We start from the raw sequence: 19,728 nt of genomic DNA on the forward strand, positions 1-19,728 counted from the left end.
CTTACTGTCGAGGAACTGGCTCCAAGATCCATCTTTCTAATAATAATGCATCTTGCTTAATTGCAGGATCATTTAGATCAATTCCCTCTGTGGTGGGCCCATCATCGCTGTAGCAGCAGTCTGGTAGTAGCATCATTTCCACCATGATTGGAAGGTTATTCTTCCACAACAATGTGACCTCAGACCTAGTTCGTCTGGCTTGGCGGCACTTAGAGAAAATGAATATAAGCAAAATGTCTCAAAAACCCACCTAATTTTGTGTTTAAAATAGAAAATTATAATTGTAAAGTAGACATCTGTGTGAGAAATGAGTCAGCTATTGCAGAGCTTTGCTCAGAATTGGCTATCTAGGTTTCCTCATTTAATAACGGATCTATGCTAGTGAGCTCTAGAGTGCAAGGATTAGTAATGAACATTTATTTTATTTCTTTTGCGACTGAGACTTGCTCTGTCGCCCAGGCTGGAGTGCAGTGGTGCGATCTCGGCTCACTGCAACCTCTGCCTCCTAGGTTCAAGCGATTCTCCTGCCTCAGCCTCTCAAGTAGCTGGGATTACAGGTGCCCGCCAGCACGCCAGACTAATTTTTATACTTTTAGTAGAGACAGGGCTTCTCCATGTTGGCCAGGCTGATCTCAAACTCCTAACCTCAGGTGATCTGCCCACCTTGGCCTCACAAAGTGCTGGGATTACAGGAATGAGCCACAGTGCCCCTGCTGTATTGAACATTTATAATGCAAATTTTCTTGAGGACTGTATCTTTGCTCTACCTTGTGGAAAAAGAACTGCTACATCCAATGTCTGACAGGCCTCTGAGTTGGCCCAGCCTTGCCTACTTTATTAATTTCATCATTTCACAGGAAAGATTACTTCTTAAATCCGAACACCAAAATATTAAAAACTCATTTTCATTAAACACTCAAAATAAACAAGATCTTTTTTTTTTTTTTTTTTTGAGATGGAGTCTCACTCTTGTCTCCCAGGCTGGACTGTAATGGCACCATCTCGGCTCACTGCAACCTCTGCCTCCTGGGTTCAAGCGAATCTCCTGCCTCAGCCTCCCGAGTAGCTGAGATTACAGGCACCCACCACCACACCCAGTGAAGTTTTGTATTTTTAGTAGAGATGAGGTTTCACTGTGTTGGCCAGGCTGGTCTCGAACTCCTGACCTTGTGATGTGCCCTCCTCAGCCTCCCAAAATGCTGGGATTACAGGCGTGAACCACTGCGCTCAGCCTCAAAATAGACACGATTTTTAGAGTTTAAAATTTTGGATTACATTTGAGAAACTAATAAGTGGGAGAAAAATTCTTAAAGCAAATTATATGCTACTACACCAAAATATTTTGAACAATGTTACACAAAAACATTAACAAAAAATAGCTTCCCATTAAAAAAAAAAAAGGAATACAAAAGGGAAATTGGTTAATGCGGGGAAAATAATCATAACAACATCAATTTACCAAATGAATAACAACACAAAGTGGATGAGCCAGGGCTGAGATTCTAAAAATAAAGCAGACGGGGCATCCTGGCTCATGCCTGTAATCCCAGCACTTTGGGAGGCTGAGGAGGGCGGATCATGAGGTCAGGAGTTCAAGACCAGTCTGGCCAATATGACGAAACACCGCTTCTACTAAAAATACAAAAATTAGCCTGGTGTGGTGGCACGCACCTGTAGTCCTAGCTACTCAGGAGGCTGAGACAGAAGAATTGCTTGAACCCGGGAGGTGGAGGTTGCAGTGAGCCAAGATCACGCCACTGCACTCCAGCCTGGGCAACAGAGCGAGACTCCGTCTCAAATAAATAAATAAATAAAGTAAAATCCAACAGCAGAGATAGTCTTAAATCTAGCTTATGAGACAGCAGGTATGAAATTGGGTGCCCACCTCCCCACTGATCAGCAGAGCTACCTGCAATGCCTTCAAGAGCCTTATTTGAGAGCCAAGGTTATTAGCTATGGTCCAGGATTTGGATTTTTTCCCTTTATGATTATGATCAATTTTACATTGAAATATGATAATTATAACTGTAATAAAATAAAGGTGATGATGAACATAAACTAGTTTATATAAAAGATACAAAGCATTCAACACAAGATTCTCACCTGGGCCAGCTTGTCACTACATTCATGTTTGGTAGTTACTGGGTAACAAGACTGTGCTGGAGGGCAATGAAAGCTTTCTGTTCGACCTTTTACAGAACATTCAGGTGTTCGTCCTTCTGTTATCAGCAAGGCCAAAGAGACCAAGAACTCCTCTGCATCGTATTCAAAATATTCATCCAGAGTATCTGATATAAAAAAGGGGCAAAGGGTCCTCAATTTAATGCACTCTTAATAAGCACTCATCTGGTCTGCCTAAAATAACTAATGTCACATTACATATTATTCATTTAACATAGAGTGAAAATAATAAAAATGAGAATCAAAATATACTAAACTTTTGATTCACAAACTACAGAAGTGAGGAGATGATGGATAATTCCAAATTCTAGTTGAACTGGTATATTAATTATAATTGTAATATAATTAATAATAATAATTACTATTATTTTTTGAGACAGTTTCATTCTTTTTGTCCAGGCTGGAGTGCAACGGCGCAATCTCGGCTCACCGCAACTTCCGCCTCCTGGGTTCAAGAGATTCTCCTGCCTCAGCCTCCCAAGTAGCTGGGATTACAGGCATGTGCCACCACGCATGGCTAATTTTTGTATTTTTAGCAGAGAAGGGGTTTCGCCATGTTGGTCAGGCTGGTCTCGAACTCCCGACCTCCGGTGATCCGCCCGCCTCGGCCTCCCAAAGTGCTGGGATTACAGGCATGAGCCACTGAACCTGGCCTATAATAATTATATTTTTGGGTCAGGGGTGGTAGCTTACTTTTCTAATTAAAAAGTGACACATTTTCTGAGAAATTTATAAAATTCAGAGAGTAAGACAAAAACAACTCATTATTCAGAGATATCTATTGTTAGCTTTATAGCCTATAATAATTATATTTTTGGGCCGGGCGTGGTGGCTCATGCCTGTAATCCCAGCACTTCGGGAGGCCGAGGTGGGCAGATCACCTGAGGTCGGGAATTTGAGACCAGCCTTACCAACATGGTGAAACCCAGTCTCTACCAAAAATACAAAAAATCAGCTGGGTGCGGTGGCGCATGCCTGTAATCTCAGCTACTCGGGAGGCTGAGGCAGGAGAATCTCTTGAACACGGGAGGTGGAGGTTGCGGTGAGCCAAGATCACCCCATTGCACTCTAGCCTGGGCAACAGAGCAAGACTTTGTCTTAAAAAAAAAATTAATATTTTTGGATGTTAAGTACAATAGTTTTTGCACGCAAATCATCACTAATAGCTAAAAGGTTAAAATGTCTTATGTCATATATTTAGCTAAGATGTTCTATTGCTATTATTTACATATTAGAAAAAGATACAGATCCAACTGCATGTTTCTCTTTCTCTCCCCCTGCCTTTACTAGTTCCTTAGTCTCACAGCACTAACTCTGTGACATGAAAATTCATAGTCATGGGGTCCTCTGTGCTTTTACTATATAGTAATAACAACTTCTAAGGAAGAAATGCTATTATCCAGCAGCGGCACAAAGCCTGATTTGCAATATGTTGAGTGTGGTATTCTGGTTATTACAGTTTCAAACAATCTAATCTGTAGATTTTTTTCATGTAGTTATGGTAATTTAAATATTTCTCATGAGTGCTCTTAGTTTTTTAACAGTTAATTTTAAAAACTGTTAACTTGCTATACAAGTTGAACATTCATACACAAAAGTGCACAAACTATTCAATTTGTTGTACAATTTGTTGTACAAAAAGTTGCTCTTATCTCTGCCAATCAAGCCACAAATATTTCAAGTGCCTATTATACCTCAGGTAATAGGACACAGAGTCATATGCACATAGTTCCTAGTTTTGAAACCTTTACAATTCAAAGAATTTTAAAAACAAACAGAACCATGCAGCATGGAATGGGAAGAGAGAAGGTGCAATTTGAGCAGAGATCTCATGTAGAGAAAAGTATGCAAAAAGAAGGACTGGAGCCAGATTATGAATAGCTTTGAAGGGTATGATGAAGAATGCTCTTTTCCAGCTTCAGGAAGGCTTATCAGGACAGGAAGAAGCCTTGGGAGTAAACTTTATTAAACTGGTATTTTAAGACCATTCAGAAAAGTTTATCTAAAGTGACCATTTGGAACATATAAAATGACAGCCGACATTTGGTAACTTATCACTGTCAGTTCTAAGTACCTTCTACACGTCAACTGATTTAATCCTCAGAACAGCTCTAGAAGGTGAGGACTATTACTTCTATTTTTCAGATAAATGAAGCATGGAGAGGTTAAGTAATTTGCCCAAGATCACCCAGCTAGGAAGTTGCAAAGTTGAATTTTGAAGCTGGACAGTTTAGCTCCAGAACCTGGACTCTAGTACTATTCCCAGTCAATTCATCCAGTTTATCATACATCCCCAGGTTAAAAAATACATGGATCATACACTTTAAACATTCTCAGAGTAGCAGACACAACAACCAAATACATATTATAACGTACTGTGATAACCACTCGTATAGACGTTAGCAGTCTATGTTATAAGAGCACAGACAGGTGGCCAGTAGTTGAGTAGGGGTATGTGGTGGAAGACAGTGGTGACGAAAGGTTCTAAGGGGTATGTGGTGAAGACAGTGGTGAGGAAGGGTTCTACGGTAGTGACATGTTGCTTGAGACAAGTCACTGAACGTTTTCTTCTGTTAAATGAAAGTAACATCTACCCAGTTGTCTGAAAGAACTTTAGGAAGATCACATAGAGCAAGATTTTAACAGTGGCCATTGCCAAGAGTGAACACCGGCAGCCTTCTTTAAGTTGCGTGACCCCTGGTTGGAAGTGGTGGTTCATGCCTGTAATCCTAGCATTTCGGGAGGCTGAGGCAAGAGAATCCATTGAGCCCAGGAGTTTGAGACCAGCCTGGGCAATATAGGGAGACCCTGTCTTTATTTATATGTATATATAAAAGTGTGACCCTGTTCCCCAACCCCAACAAAGCCAATTGATTCAAAGTGGGCACCTGACCCATCCTGGGTCAGTCAATTTCCCAGGACACTGGAGTTAGGATTCAGAGATATTGGTTGTCCCCGTCTGCTATGACTTAAAATGAGGCAATGTACACCCAGGAGCTATGCAATGACCATAGACTGCCATGGCCATGGAACAGGAAAGAAGAGAATGAAATAAGCTATATAGTGAATGAGAGAAACAAGAGACTTTGTAGACACAGAAAGCCAGAAAAAGTAGTTGCCTGATTCCTGACCATGTTCCAGTCCCTCATAAACCTACTGAGACAGAACTCTGTATCCCTAGCAATCAATTCCTTTAAGCTTGTTGAGTGAATTATTTGTAATCAAAAGCACCTTAACTAGTAACTAAAGTATATTGTTATGAAATTAGAGAAGACAATCATCAAAAATAAAAAAAATTGCTAGTCTATAAATGGGAATTATTGAGTGATAGCTGAATTGAAATTCATATGTTGAAGCCTTAACTGGCACTGTGACTCTATTTGGAAATAAGGCTTTTAGGAGGTAATTATAGTTAAATGAGGTCATAAGGGTGGTAACGCATGTAGCTTTAAAAGAAGAGAAAGTGACCTCCTCTCTCCCTGCTTTCCCCCACCTCCCCCAGGCCACATGTGTCTCCTTCTTGCTTTTTTTCTCTTCAAGGAAAGGCCACATGAGCACACAGGGAGAAGGCAGCTGTCTGCGAGCCAGGAAGAGAGCTCTCACCAGGACCTGAACATGCTGGCACCTTGATCTTGGACTTCCAGCCTACGGAACTGTGAGAAAATAAATTTCCATTGTTTAAGCCACCCAAATCTATGGTATTTTATGGCAGCCTGAGCACACTAAAACATCGGGGAAAATAAAACTTTCCAAAAATGTGACTATTTCAAAATTTAAATAATGATTTTGAAATTAAAAAGTAACACATTTACTGAGAAATTTATAAAATTCAGAGAGTAAGACAAAAATAACTCATTTTTCAGAGATATCTATTGTTAATTTTATAGCCTTATTTTAAGCATGTATATAACTTTTAAAACAAACTTAGCTTCATACAATGTAGCTTTTACTCTTATTTTTCACATTATATAGTCTCTACTTTTGAATAAATAAATTTTATTTAAATATTTATTTATTATTTATTATATACAAATAAATTATTTATAATAATTTATTAACAATTTATATATAATAATAAAAGATGTAAAATTAACTTGTAAGAGAGCCCATAATTCTTTTAAATCCAAATCCACATAATTGTAACACATAATTGACTGACTACCTCTGCATTATCACCTTGGAATCAACCATGACCCATCTGCAGGCCTCTAACCAGAGCATTAATGTATATGATCTCCCCAAATACCGTGTACCAAAGCCTGGCTAAAAACTCATCATTCCCCTCATCAATTTTTCTTTTTTTTTTTGAGATGGAGTCTCACTCTGTCGCCCAGGCTGGAGCGCAGTGACACAATCTCAGTTCACTGCAAGCTCTGCCTCCCAGGTTCATGCCATTCTCCTGCCTCAGCCTCCCGAGTAGCTGGGGCTACAGGCACCTACCACCACGTCTGGCTAATTTTTTTGTATTTTTAGTAGAGACGGGGTTTCACCGTGTTAGCCAGCATGGTCTCGATCTTCTTACTTCGTGGTCCACCTGCCTCGGCCTCCCAAAGTGTTGGGATTACAGGTGTGTGCCACTGCGCCTGGCCCAATTTTTCTTCACTCTTAACAAGGATGTCTCTTAAAACTACTTTTTAAACACTACCACTGTACATATCCTAAAGAGCACCTGATCATTTCTGCAGCTGACAAAATTATGCAAAACTAACAGGTTAGATTAGGAAAGGACATACAAAGTGGGGAAGAGGGTGGGGAAAGTGCAATGAGAGAGTGAAAGAAAGAGATATTACCAGGACTCTATGACTTGTTATCCTTATGCCTGCAAAACTGTAATACATCTCCAAAGCTCCTAGCAGGGAGTGGCTAACTCTTGCAGTAGGAATTATCAAGTTTAAAGTGATGAAAACTGAACTGTTAAAAAAAGTATTTTCTTCTTCTTCTTCTTCTTTAGAGACAGAGTCTTGCTTTGTTGCCCAGGTTGGAGTGCAGTGGCGTGATCATAGCTCACTTTAACCTCAAACTCCTGGCCTCAAGCAATTCTCCCACCTTGGCCTCCCAGAGTGCTGGGATTACAGGTGTGAGCCACTGCCCCAAGCCACTTTTAAATAATGTAACATTGGACTAAAATTTGGCTGCTTTGGTCATTGTCTCTGTGGGAGGTAAACTAAACAAACTTCAAAACCATGACTGGAGTTTGCAATCCCTCAGATGACTTACTGAACTTAGTCAGTGCGTTAAATGTTTAAATGAAAAATTTGAAACAAAAGATTAGAGATGATACTAGTTATCTGTTAATTACCAATGTAACTATTACATAAGTATTGAAAGGAATACTATGGATTATACAATGGTATTTTGAAACACATAAAATATTACCTAAGTACAAGTGATATGTGATGACAACTTTTAGAAATTTGTCAAGAATGTCTAATTTTAATAAACGAGAATACTAAATCATAGTAGTCCTCAGAACAGTTACATTGTTATAGATTGTACTTGAAAATTGGCAGTAAAAAATTTTTTTAAAGAAAAGTTACATCATTAAAATTTTTATAATGTCAACCTCTAAACACAACAGCAAAGTTTACTGAAGAATATGACTAATTTTTGGGAAATATGTCAGGCTAAAGAGAATTCAATAGATCTAACTTGATATTTTGAGGATGTAGCTCACACTAGAAATAAAGTTTGATTTTAGAGCATCTGAAAAAGTCTACTTTTACAAAAAAAAACACAAAAAATGTTTCAAATCCAGACAAATATGAACTGCTAGGCCTTCTTACCAGTTACATGTTAGAATAAATAAATTATTTGGCCAGGTGTGGTGGCTCACTCCTGTAGCTCACCCCTGTAGGTGGATCACTTGAGGTCAGGGGTTCGGGACCAGCCTGACCAACATGGTGAAACCCTGTCTCTACTAAAAATATAAAAATTAGCCAGGCATGGTGGTGCATGCTTGTAATCCCAGCTACTTGGGAGGCTGAGATGGGAGATCACTTGAACCCAGGAGGTGGAGGTTGCAGTGAACTGAGATTGCACCACTGCACTCCAGCCTAGGCAACAGAGAGAGACTGTCTTAAAAAAAGAAAAGAAAAGAAAAGAAAAGAAAAATAAATTATTTGACATAAAATATAACATTGAAGAGAACAGAAAGGATGTTATAAATTTTCACAGGCTATGAAGGACAGATCACTGGACACCAGTGATTAACCAATGAAAACACAGTTCTGGGGGTCCCTCTACCTAAGACCTCAATGAGGATTGTGCTTGCACCAGGTTGTCTGGGAGCTATGATCAGACTGACTGCTTTTGCATGCTCTTCTGGTTCTGGAGTGTAGCAGCTTCTTAAAATTCCCCACCTGTTCTGTCCATCGAGAAAAGTGAACAACTTAGCCATTGGGAAAACTTTGAACAACTGGGGTGATCCGTAGATGAAATAGACTAAGAAGTAAATTCTTCATGGCTAGAGGTGTTCAAGCAAAGTTTGATAAACACTTGCCAGGGTGTGGCTGAAGAGATTTATGTAAGCGAGTGGTTCAGTTAGGCTTGTTTTCAGGTTTTTTCCAACTCTGAGAATTTATTCCTTGTTCTCCAGAAAAACCACAGGAGAGAGACCAGAACCACTAACTCCTTGAGAGACTCTAACCAGGAGCCCAGCTGAAGCACTACTCATTATACACACACATTTCTTGATTTAGGAAAAAAACAAACAAAGCAGGATGGCTCAAATCTACTTCAATGGGAGTGAAAGAAGAGTGTCTTTCCCACTGCTAGGCTGTTATATATGCTGTTTATTTCTAAAGCCTGCCAGAGAAGGAGAAGGAGTCTAGGCCTCTTATGCCATGGATTAACATGGAAGAGGCATGGGAACAACTTGGGGAATTGCTACTAAGAAAGTTTATCTAAAAATAATGTCCAGCCAGGTGCAGTGGCTTATGCCTGTAATCCCAGCACATTGGGAGGCTGAGGCAGGCTGATTGCTTGAGCTCTGGAATTCAAAACCAGCCTGGGCAACATGGCAAAACCCCATCTCTACAAAAATTAGCTGGTGTGGTGGCATGTGCCTGCAGTCCCAGCTACTCGGAAGGCAGAGGAAGGAGGATCACTTGAGCCTGGAGGTTGAGGCTGCGGTGAGGTGGGATTGTGCCACTGCACTCCAACCTGGGCAACAGAGTGAGACTTTGTCTCAAAAAAATAAAATAAAAATAAAAAGTGTCCTTTTTACTTCATGATGCACAATCGAGTATTGTGAATAAAAATTCTCCTTCTATGAATTTATCCCCAGGAAATAACAGAACAAGTACACCTGGCCAAATGTTCAAGGATGTTTATGAAAACATTTATGCCAACTTAAAAAAATTGGCATCAACCTAAATATTCAACAATATGAGACTGGTTAAATATACTGTGGTCCAGTTAGATCTAAAATAATGACATACCTACTTTTGACAAGGAAACATATCTACAATATAAGTAAAACCCTAATGTTTAATAACAATGTTATGATTATGTATCTGTGGAATCACAAGCATATACAAGCACAGACATACATACAACAAAATATTATCAGTCCCATAAAGCAAACACGTAATCCCATATACTAAATTATAAATAAATCACTATTCTCTGACTAGCATTAGATAAGTAACTCCTATTAACTGAAAAATAATATGTAATAAAAGCAGTCCCACTGCCATATATTTTTAATTAATCAGTTATTACTTTTTGTAACCCCTACTGATATGGTTTGGCTGTGTCCCCACCCAAATCCCACCTTGAATTGTAATAATCCCCACGTGTCATGGGAGGGTCCCAGTGGGAGGTAATTGAATCATGGGGGTGGGTTTTTCCATTCTGTTCCTGTGAGAGTGAGTAAGTCTCATTAAGTCTCATGAGATCTGACGGTTTTATAAAGCGGAGTTCCCCTGCATACACTCTCTCTTGCCTGCTGCCACTTAAGATGTGCCTTTCACCTTCTGCCATGATTGTGAGGCCTCTCTAGCCATGTGGAACTGTGAGTCCATCAAACCTCTTTTTCTTTATAAATTACCCAGTCTTGGGTATGTCTTTACTAGCAGCATGAGAATACACTAACACACTTACTATTTCTTTTCTTTCTTTCTTTCTTTCTTTTTTTTTTTTGAGACACAGTCTTGTTCTATCGCCCAGGCTGCAGTGCAATGACATGATCTCGACTCACTGCAACCTCTGCCTACAGGGTTCAAGCAATTCTCTTGCTACAGCGTCCTGAGTAGGGATCACAGGTGTGCTCCACCATGTCCAGCTAATTTTTGTATTTTTAGTAGAGATGGGGTTTCACTATATTGGCCAGGGTGGTCTCGAACTCCTGACCTCAAGTGATTTACCAACCTCGGCCTCCCAAAGTGCTGGATTACAGGCATGAGCCACTGCGCCTGGCCTACTATTTCTTAAAGAAGGTCATGGTTTGGTTACTTTATACTGGCATTTGTGAAGACACACACAGGTAACAGTATACTGGTTCTGGTATTGAGAAATTGGAACTTAGTATCTGCAACACTTTTTCTTTTTAAAAACAAATGTTTAAAAAATTAGGTAAGAACTGGAATCTCAGTGAGATTCCATATGAGAAACACATGGAAATGAGTTGAGGCATCTGAGAATGGATATTAAGAATTAGTGCAAGAGGTTATGCTCAAAGAATGGGACTCTCAGTTAACATAACCACTATGTAGACTTCATTTATTTAACAAATACCATACAACTACCAGGTTCCAGGCACTTTCGCAGACACTGGGGCTTGGAGCTTATATTGTTGTGATGGCACAGAAAAACAAAAACAAATTAATGAACTATCAGATGCTAAGTACTATGCCATAATTATAAAAAGGATGATGTGATATGAGAATGATTATGGCAATGCTTTATATCAGGTGGTTAAGGAGGGCTTTTTGAAGCACGTAACATTTCAGCTGAGATCTGAATGACAAGGAGCTAGCCATTCAAAAATTAGGGGAAAGAGCATTCTGAGCAGTGTCAAAGGTGGGAACGAATGGGTCAAATCCCAGGAACTAGAAGGTGAATGAGGCTGAAATTACAGTGGGGAGAGAGGGAAAGCAGCAAGAGATGGACGTTTTGCCAGGCATGGTGGCTCACACCCATAATCCCAACACTTTGGGAAACCAAGATGGGTGGATTGCTTAAGCCCAGGAGTTCGAGACCAGCCTGGGCAACACAGTGAGACACTGTCCCTATTATAAATAAATAAATAAATAAATAAATAAATAAATAAATAAAGCCAGGTGTGTAACATGTGCCTGTGGTTACAGCTACTTGGGAGGCTGAGGCAGCAGGACTGCTTGAGCCCAGGAGTTCAAGGCTGCAGTGAACTATGATTGCACGACTGTACTCCCACCTGGGCAACAGAGTGAGATTCCGTGTCAAAAAAAAAAAAAAAGATTTAGAAAGGTGGTCAGGGACCAGATCATATAGGATTTCGAAAATAGGGCAGAAAGTTTAGATTTTATTCTAAATGGAATGGGGAGCCATTAGAGGGTTTTAACTAGAGAAATGCATTTACATTTTAAAATGTACATTTAAAAATGATCACCCTGGCTGCTATGTGGATAAAAGAATGGGGGAAAGAATGAAAGTAGCTATACTAATTAGGAGGTTATTATAGTTGTCCGGGGTTGTAGGTATAGTTTTGGGGATCGCATGCATTTGGATAGTATTTAGAATCAAGAGTTACCTAGAGGAATATGTAGATAGAGGAGAGCAGGGAACTCATGACAGAGCCCTGGGGGACTCCAACAATTAGAGAAGACGACGAACAGCAAAAGGAGCTGGATTACAGGCTGGTATAATGGAAGCCTCGAGAGAATAGAAAGTTTCCAGGAGTGCATGGTCAATGGTCTCAAACACTGGTAAGGTTTAATAAAATATAAACAAAGAAGTGACCATTGAATTTGACAATAAGGAAGTCATTGGTGACCTTGAAAATAGTGAGCTCAGTAGATGGTGATGATGGAAGATAAGACAAATGTGACATATACTGTCAATTATTCTGAAGAGTATAAACGATAAATGCAAAAGTCTACTTACTTAGTCTTGTCTTAACACAATGGGCATTCATGTAATACAACAGCCCTTTCTAGAAAAGTATTAAATATGCAATATCATCACTCACAGAGAATTATTTCCAAATCTCAAAAGGAGACTAAAAGAAGTTTTAACTGCTTCTCTTCTAAGTCTATGGCACAAGTGGTAGGAGATTCTCCTGTATAATCCTGAGATTACTAAATTTTAATTTGTTTTAAATTTTCCTTGGAATTAAACTCTTGCTTTTTATCCCCAAAACAGTTACCTAGTTAGGTTCTTATTATTTTATACCTGAATTACTACAAGTTTCCTAGCTATTGTCTAGGACTCTAGGCATCTCCTTATCCATCTTGAATCCTAATACAGATTAATCTTCCCAAAAAGCCATTCCATTACAATCCTCTCGAGCTTAAACGTTTTTGTTTTTGTTTTTAACCTATCAAGCATGACTTCCTCCTCTCCTTTCCACCAACCCAAAGCTTTCTGGACTGCCAATCTTTTCCATGAGAAAGCCCATTCCTAACTCCTTTCCACACTGATCTTTGACTTACTTTGTTCTCTTCCCCAGAATTTACAGAAGCCATCTAGGCTATAAATGGTTACTGTAGGGTGTTGGTGTACCAATCAAAGGTCATGAATTTCACCTCCTCATGGGTAAATTTCACTCTGTTCCATGGACAGACTGTACTTTTAACTTCAGCCAAACTTCTCCAAAACTTAGGGCATTAATCACAAATGTGACCATGAAAAAAGAAAGGACAGATCAATGCAAATGAACCACCTCAGGAAAAATTCAGCACGATTTGACAACTCTATAGTTATATTAACCTATTCATTTCTTTAGAATATTCTTAACATGCTATGGATGTATATCTACTAATGGGTTAAATTCCACAATCACTGAAATGTTTTTGGCTTCTCATTTATGTGTTCCAGTCTCAAAGGAATATGTGTACCTGCTTTTTTTTTTTTTTTTTTTTTTTGAGACGGAGTCTTGTTCTGTCACCCAGGCTGGAGTGCGGTGGTGCGATCCCGGCTCACTGAAACCTCTGCCTCCTGGGTTCAAGTGATTTTCCTGCCTCAGCCTCCAGAATAGCTGGGATTACAGGCACTTGCCACCACGCCCAGCTAATTTTTTGTATTTTTAGTAGAGATGGGGTTTTACCATGTTGGTCAGGCTGGTCTCAAACTCCTAACTTCAAGTGATCCACCCATCTTGGCCTCCCAAAGTGCTGGGATTACAGGTATGAGCCACTGTGCCTGGCCATGTGTACCTGTTTTAAGTAAGAATTGTAAAGAATCTTAGAAATCATCCTAACCTAACCTACTTTACTTCCAGATGAGGAAAATAAGGTACAAAGACATCAACTTCCTTGCTTAAATAATATACTAGAAACCTGGCAATAGCAAGCTAGAATTCAAGTTTCTCAATACCTAGTACAAGTTATTTTATATACCATGAAAAGTCTTCAAGCAGAGAATAAGAGGCAAAGTTGACATTAGTGACAAGTGTGAAAAACAGTGACCACGGCTATAACTGAAAGAGCAATTTTATGTGTACACTATTATTTTATTATTAGTTATACATAAATATTCTCATCTACAGAACAGTATTTTCTAATATCAAAATACTCTTTATTCTTGGTCTTGTTAATCCACAACAAAACTTAAAACTATTTTATTCCTCAACACTCTATTATGAAAAAAGACAAGTGATCAACTTATCAACTATAAGTAAAAAATTTATCACAGACTGACTTTTAAAAGCAATTTTCTGAACTTGAGTGTGGTTTGTTTAAATTCAACCAAGTATCTCTGCTCTGCATCTACACAATAAACACCAAAGTTCAAAATTATGACTAAAACACTGTAATATCATAAGGTGCCATCTAAAAAAACAAGTTACATGTTTTTATAGTAATCTAGCTCTTTGAAAATTGGCTATTAAATTCATTGTCATGTAAAACCCAAACATTCAATTAAACAAAGATGACCCCCATCGACCTGAGTTGTGAATTGTTTTATCAAGTTAGTCCTCATGAAGCAGCATAGAGCAGTAGTAAAGGGCTCAACTCTGAAGTCTGTCAACCAGCTCTGCTACTTGCTAGTTGTTTGGATTTGTACAAGTTAATACAACATCTCTTTCCTCAGTATTTCACCTAATTAAATGGGGATAATAGTATCAACTTTCAGAGGGCAGTTACAGGGATTGAGTTATTATCTATGTAACTTTTAGAATGCTGCATGGCTCATAGTGTATGCCATATAAGTGTTAAATTTAAAATAAAACTAAATGCTATGATATACATCTTTCCCCATTGGGATTCTCTTTCCCCACAGAATCCTAAATTTGTAAAATCATTTGCCCAAGGCCAAACACTTTATCAGTAAGTGGAGGATCATCTTGAAACCCATTGGTATTACATGAATTCGGACAGTTACTCCTTTTGTTCCGTATGTCTCTCCTTTTTAACGCTCTCAATTTAAGTACTATGGAAAAAGTCTAGATCATGTGGTTCCAGAAACAACAAGAGGATATCCAACTTGGAAACATTATCCTTACAAGGCATGGCAAAACTGTACAATTACATCTGGTTATAAATAAAGTGTTTCAATGTTATCCTTTGTGCATTAAAAAACACCTAAAGTTAATTAAAACTAAACTTGATCCCTTTATCATCAAAGAGAAATAAGCAGCTTCTGTGGGAGAAAAGATAGGGAAAGCTGGGAAAAAAAAAAAAAAAAAGAGAGCGAGAGAATGGCCAAGAGTTGTTTTTTTTGTAGAATTCAGGATATATTTTCATTAATTTACAGGTGAGGAATTGGACTTCGGAGAGGTAAAGTGACTCGCTCAGGCATACACAGCAACATAATGGTAAAGGGGGGCCTTAAACCTACGTCTCTTGTGTAGGGAAAATGTCAGAAATTTGGGGATTTATTTCCAAATCTCATCCAGTGTGCCAAACTCTACCCCTGTTATTAGTTCAATTCCAATTGTGGCTCAGGGAAGAATTATGGACAGAGTTCAGAGAGAACATGAAGCCTTAGATATTTGTCAGTTTACTGTCAAGGTCATTCTTGTTGCCTATTCTGTAACAGTTATTCAGCCTCTTGAGGTTTGATTCATGTCCTTACTGTAAAACATGTTGGTATCTAATTCCCAATCCCAGTTTTCCTATAAATTCTAACTAGGTTTTCCAGTTCACTTTTCTGCTTTCCTGCCGGAATGAATGCTCTTTGTTTCTCTGCCCATGCAACCCCTCTGACCCCTATTTTTGTCAATGAGACATAACATTAGTTGTGTTTCCTCAATGTCAGCCATATTTGATAGACTCCTCTCTGCCAGAGCCACCCAAATTCTAAACCTGATACTTTCAAAGTTGCAAAAGAAGGGCTGTGAATGAGTTAGAAAATACCTAAGAGGGAAGGGAAGGAGAAGGGTAGACAATTTAAGAGTACCCTGTCACAAACTGCACATTTTTCAATGAAGAAACTGAAAATCTGCCAACTTCTAATCGTTGATTTCACTTAAATTTCAATTAATACCTTATTATAATGGCCTGTTTGCCTCTAACTCGACTATAAACTCTATGAGTACAGGGGCCAGGTCTAAATATTCATCATTTTATTACCAGTGCCTAGGACACTGCTTGACACATAGGAAGTACTCAATAAACATATAAGCAAAATGAAAGCAGGCATAAAAGTGTAGTGATTTAGCTTATTGAAAGGCACTAGCACTTGTAGATCAACTTTGATCTATGTTGAAGTATGACCAACTGAAGAATTCATATATTATAAGACAGGCAAACTCAGATTATTACCCCTACATTAAGGGAGAAAAAATGTCAGACTGAAGGTGGTCAGAACATCAGGCAATGCTTATCCATTTTTTTTTTTTTTTTGCTTTTGCTTTTATTTTACTATGATTTTTAAAAACAATTTAACTTATTCACACTGATTTTAATTAAGAGTTGTTAACACACACAGGACTGAAATGATTACATTCGTGTATGTTCCTGGGCCTCAGCCACCAGTATCTCAAGAGAATTTATAATGCCACTTAATAGCCAATTCTGCCATCTGATTGTGTCTTCAACAAAATGCTAAAAGTAGGTGCCTCTCAACCTAATGTAATTTTGAGAGGCAGATTTCATCACACTAAATCTCACAGAAGCCAAAGGAAAAGCTTTGGCTAATTCTCTAATCGCTAATTCTCGATTGTGAATGATTAGGACAACTAGAATCACCAATGGAAATGAAGGAAAGAAAGGCAGGCTTAGTGACTGATGAGACATGTGGGAATTTGGAATTTAATTCTCTCCAGTGCTCTAAAATGTCTCTTAGATATATCTAATGCTGTTCTTCATGTCTGCAGACATTCTATCAGGCCCACACACACTCTTAAGATGATTATGAACAGAATCAATATAAAATATTCACTCAATGATTTTAGATATTTTAAGACTAATAGTATTTTATAAAGCTCTTTGAGCTTCTTGGAACAACAAATCTAAGTAATGTTAAAATCCAAGTATTTCTAGATAAAAGACTTAAAAAGAACCTAAGAGAATTCTGGAAACACAGAAGATGCTCCTCTGATATGAGCTATGCCAGGGCTGTGTACTCAGAACTCAGGCCACACTGATTTTCTGTGACGTTCTCTAAGTCAATTACAGTTAAGTAATAAAATGGGTACTAATACCTTTCTCACTTTTGTAAATACTGCAAAATGTAAAACAGTAATTACCTGTCAATCTGAATTTGTTACCATAACTATTTACTACAGTAATGTAAAAACTACAATGTGATATAGTTTTTTAAAAACACTATCCTAGATACAGCAAAACTTTTAAAAAGGCATATTTTTAATGTTATTTAAACTCCTCAAATGATATTATGAATAGATTAAAAGCTTACATGACAAAGAAATGAATATGTCATGTGATTCGTTTTTATGTATCTTCCATTAAAATAATTTTAACTGAAGTGCCATGAAAGTATAACACAAAACAAAAACTCTATTTTAGTAATAGTACAATTGATGACTTCATTAAAGAAATTTCAATCTATTTTATGCAACTACTTAATTTTTCACTCAATTGTTAACAAATATATTTTCTAGACCACAAAAATCTGAAGCTAAGGAAGGTAAATCTTCTCCTTTATACAATCCTGAAGGGCCATTCTCTTCCCAGAAGACTAAAATTAGCTGTCATAACAAACATCTTGCCCTCGCCAATTCAAATTCTTAATTATAGAAAGCCTTCAATCTATAAGTGTCCATATTCCCTTCCTGGCTGCTTAACAATCCAAACATAGTCATTTTTTGTGGAGTTAAGGGTTTTTTTGGATTGCTTTTAACTAAAGGTTTTTTTAAAAATTCAATATCACGTTAGAGGTCATATAAAGATGTTTTAAGAGCAGTTTTAAGTTTACAGCAAAACTGAGTGGCAAGTAGAGATTATACCCCCTCCCCAACACCTGTGTGGCCTCCTCCATTATGAACAACCTCAAAAGAGTGGTATATTTGTTACACTTGATGAACCTACACTGACACATCATAATCACTCAAAGTCCATAGTTTATGTTAGGGTTCACTCAGGATGTCATTCATTTTCTGGATTTGGAAAAATGTTAATGACATGTATCCACCATGAGAGTATCATACAGAATCCTTTCGTGCCCTAAAAATCCTCAGTGGAGGTAAGGGTAGTTAAAAAAAAAAAAAAAAGCCAGGCATCGTGGCTCATGCCTGTAATCCCAGCACTTTGGCAGGCCGAGGAGGGCGGATCATGAGCTCAGGAGTTCGAGACTAGCCTGGCCAACATGGTGAAATCCTGTCTCTACTAAAACTACAAAAATTACCTGGGCCTGGTGGCAGGCACCTGTAATCTCTGCTACCCGAGAGGCTGAGGCAGCAGAATCGCTTGAACCTGGGAGGCAGAGGTTGCAGTGAGCTGAGATTGTGCCACTGCACTCCAGCCTGGGCAACAGAGCAAGACTCCGTCTAAAAAAAAATAAAAAAATAAAAAAAAAGAAAAGACTGGAAGGATAAGTAACTAAGAATTGAAATCAAAATGAAGACAGAATTGGGGAAGCAGCAGGGAGAAACAAAACAAATGAAGTAGAAACAATATACAGCAGGAAAATAAGACGACAAACAAAAAATATTTGTATACAATAGAGTAAAATTAGAGCTAGAGGAAGTTCAACAGGTTAGGGCAGGACGTTGGTGGTGGTGGGGTACCTAAGGAAAGTCATTACTGTACTTTTGTTTCCTGTGTGTTCCGAACAAGCTCTTTTCCCAGACTCCCATCTTTCAAACATCCCAAAGTAGGCCTCCCTGTATTCCTCACACATGTTCTACTAGCACTCCTATAAATATAGCTTAAAAGTAGCCCCAAATTTCTAAAAACTAATGTTCTACAACTTTATTTCCCAAGTTGGTTGTTGAAAGTTCATAGTTACTTGTCTTTATTAAACCACAGGCATTACGAAGGTTCCTATGGACTAAGGAAGATGAAGTGCTACACCAAAGGCACCACAGAGACTGAGAAGACATGCCAAAAACAAGGAAAATATTTGCAATGCAAATGCTGACAAAAGACGAATATCTAGAATATTTCACCTAAGAATCCTGAAAGGTTAATGAATATAAGATGTAGAACTCCTTAATCATTGCAAAATACAAATTAAAACTACAATTACATATGATTTCACATTCAAAGGATTTTGCGGGAAAATTGACTAAATATTGCTAAAGGTATAGAGCAACAGAAGTGGTCACACACTGCTAGTAAAGGTATACGCTGGTGCAAACACTTTCAAAAATAATCTGGCATTACCTAGTTAAGAAGTACATACTCTACAACTCAATTACTCTCCTAGGTAAATAACCTAGAGAAAATCTTGTACATGTATGCTAGGAGACTAATATAAGAATGTTCAAAGAAGCACTGTCTATAACAACAAAATTTTGGAAAAAACAAGTGTTTATCGTCCATAGAATGAATGCTGTGATACACTCATATAATGGGATACAAGAGTGAACATAAGTACAAGAATAATAACCTACAGCTACGCACAGGTTGTAGAACACTATAGGATGATTCTATTTGCATAAAAGTTTAAAAAACAAGCTAAACAACATAGTTTATGGTTATATATGTGATAAAATATTTTAAAAGAGACAACACAGAATTCAGAACAGTGGATATTTTGGGGATGTAACTGAGGAGAGGAACACAGGAGTCAGCACACAAGGTTCTGCTTCTCAAGCTGAGTAGCAACTGCATGGGAGGTCATTTTGCTGTTCTCTAAACCATCTTTAATGTATATGCTCTTTATAGCTATGATATGCTTCATAATTTTAAAAAATTCACATTGTCTCATGTACGACAAAATAAACCTGTTTTTAAAATTTCAGCATGTATGTGGAATACTGAAGTCTGGGAATTCTGCACA

General features: G+C 38.1%; 1 protein-coding gene across 21 annotated transcripts in view; it reads right to left on the minus strand.

Moving 5' to 3' along the window:
- Positions 1-19,728, minus strand: part of ATOSA (atos homolog A) — a 128,513-nt gene that overhangs the window by 30,199 nt on the left and 78,586 nt on the right. For 17 of the 21 annotated variants that reach the window (XR_010151388.1, XR_010151389.1, XR_010151387.1 and 14 more), the window contains 2 exons: positions 2,104-2,288; positions 6-208 (listed from right to left, as the gene is read on the minus strand). Coding sequence is in view for 16 of the 21 variants with exons in the window: in XM_054666961.2 (XP_054522936.1) it covers positions 6-208; positions 2,104-2,288 (388 nt within the window). In the remaining 5 variants the exon portion in view is untranslated. Of the gene's footprint in view, positions 1-5; positions 209-2,103; positions 2,289-19,728 lie in introns of those variants that run through there. The other 4 variants (XM_063794156.1, XM_063794157.1, XM_063794155.1 and 1 more) reach the window with 1 other exon arrangement.

Source organism: Pan troglodytes, chromosome 16 (genome assembly GCF_028858775.2).
Source record: "Pan troglodytes isolate AG18354 chromosome 16, NHGRI_mPanTro3-v2.0_pri, whole genome shotgun sequence".
Classification (NCBI taxonomy): domain Eukaryota; kingdom Metazoa; phylum Chordata; class Mammalia; order Primates; family Hominidae; genus Pan; species Pan troglodytes.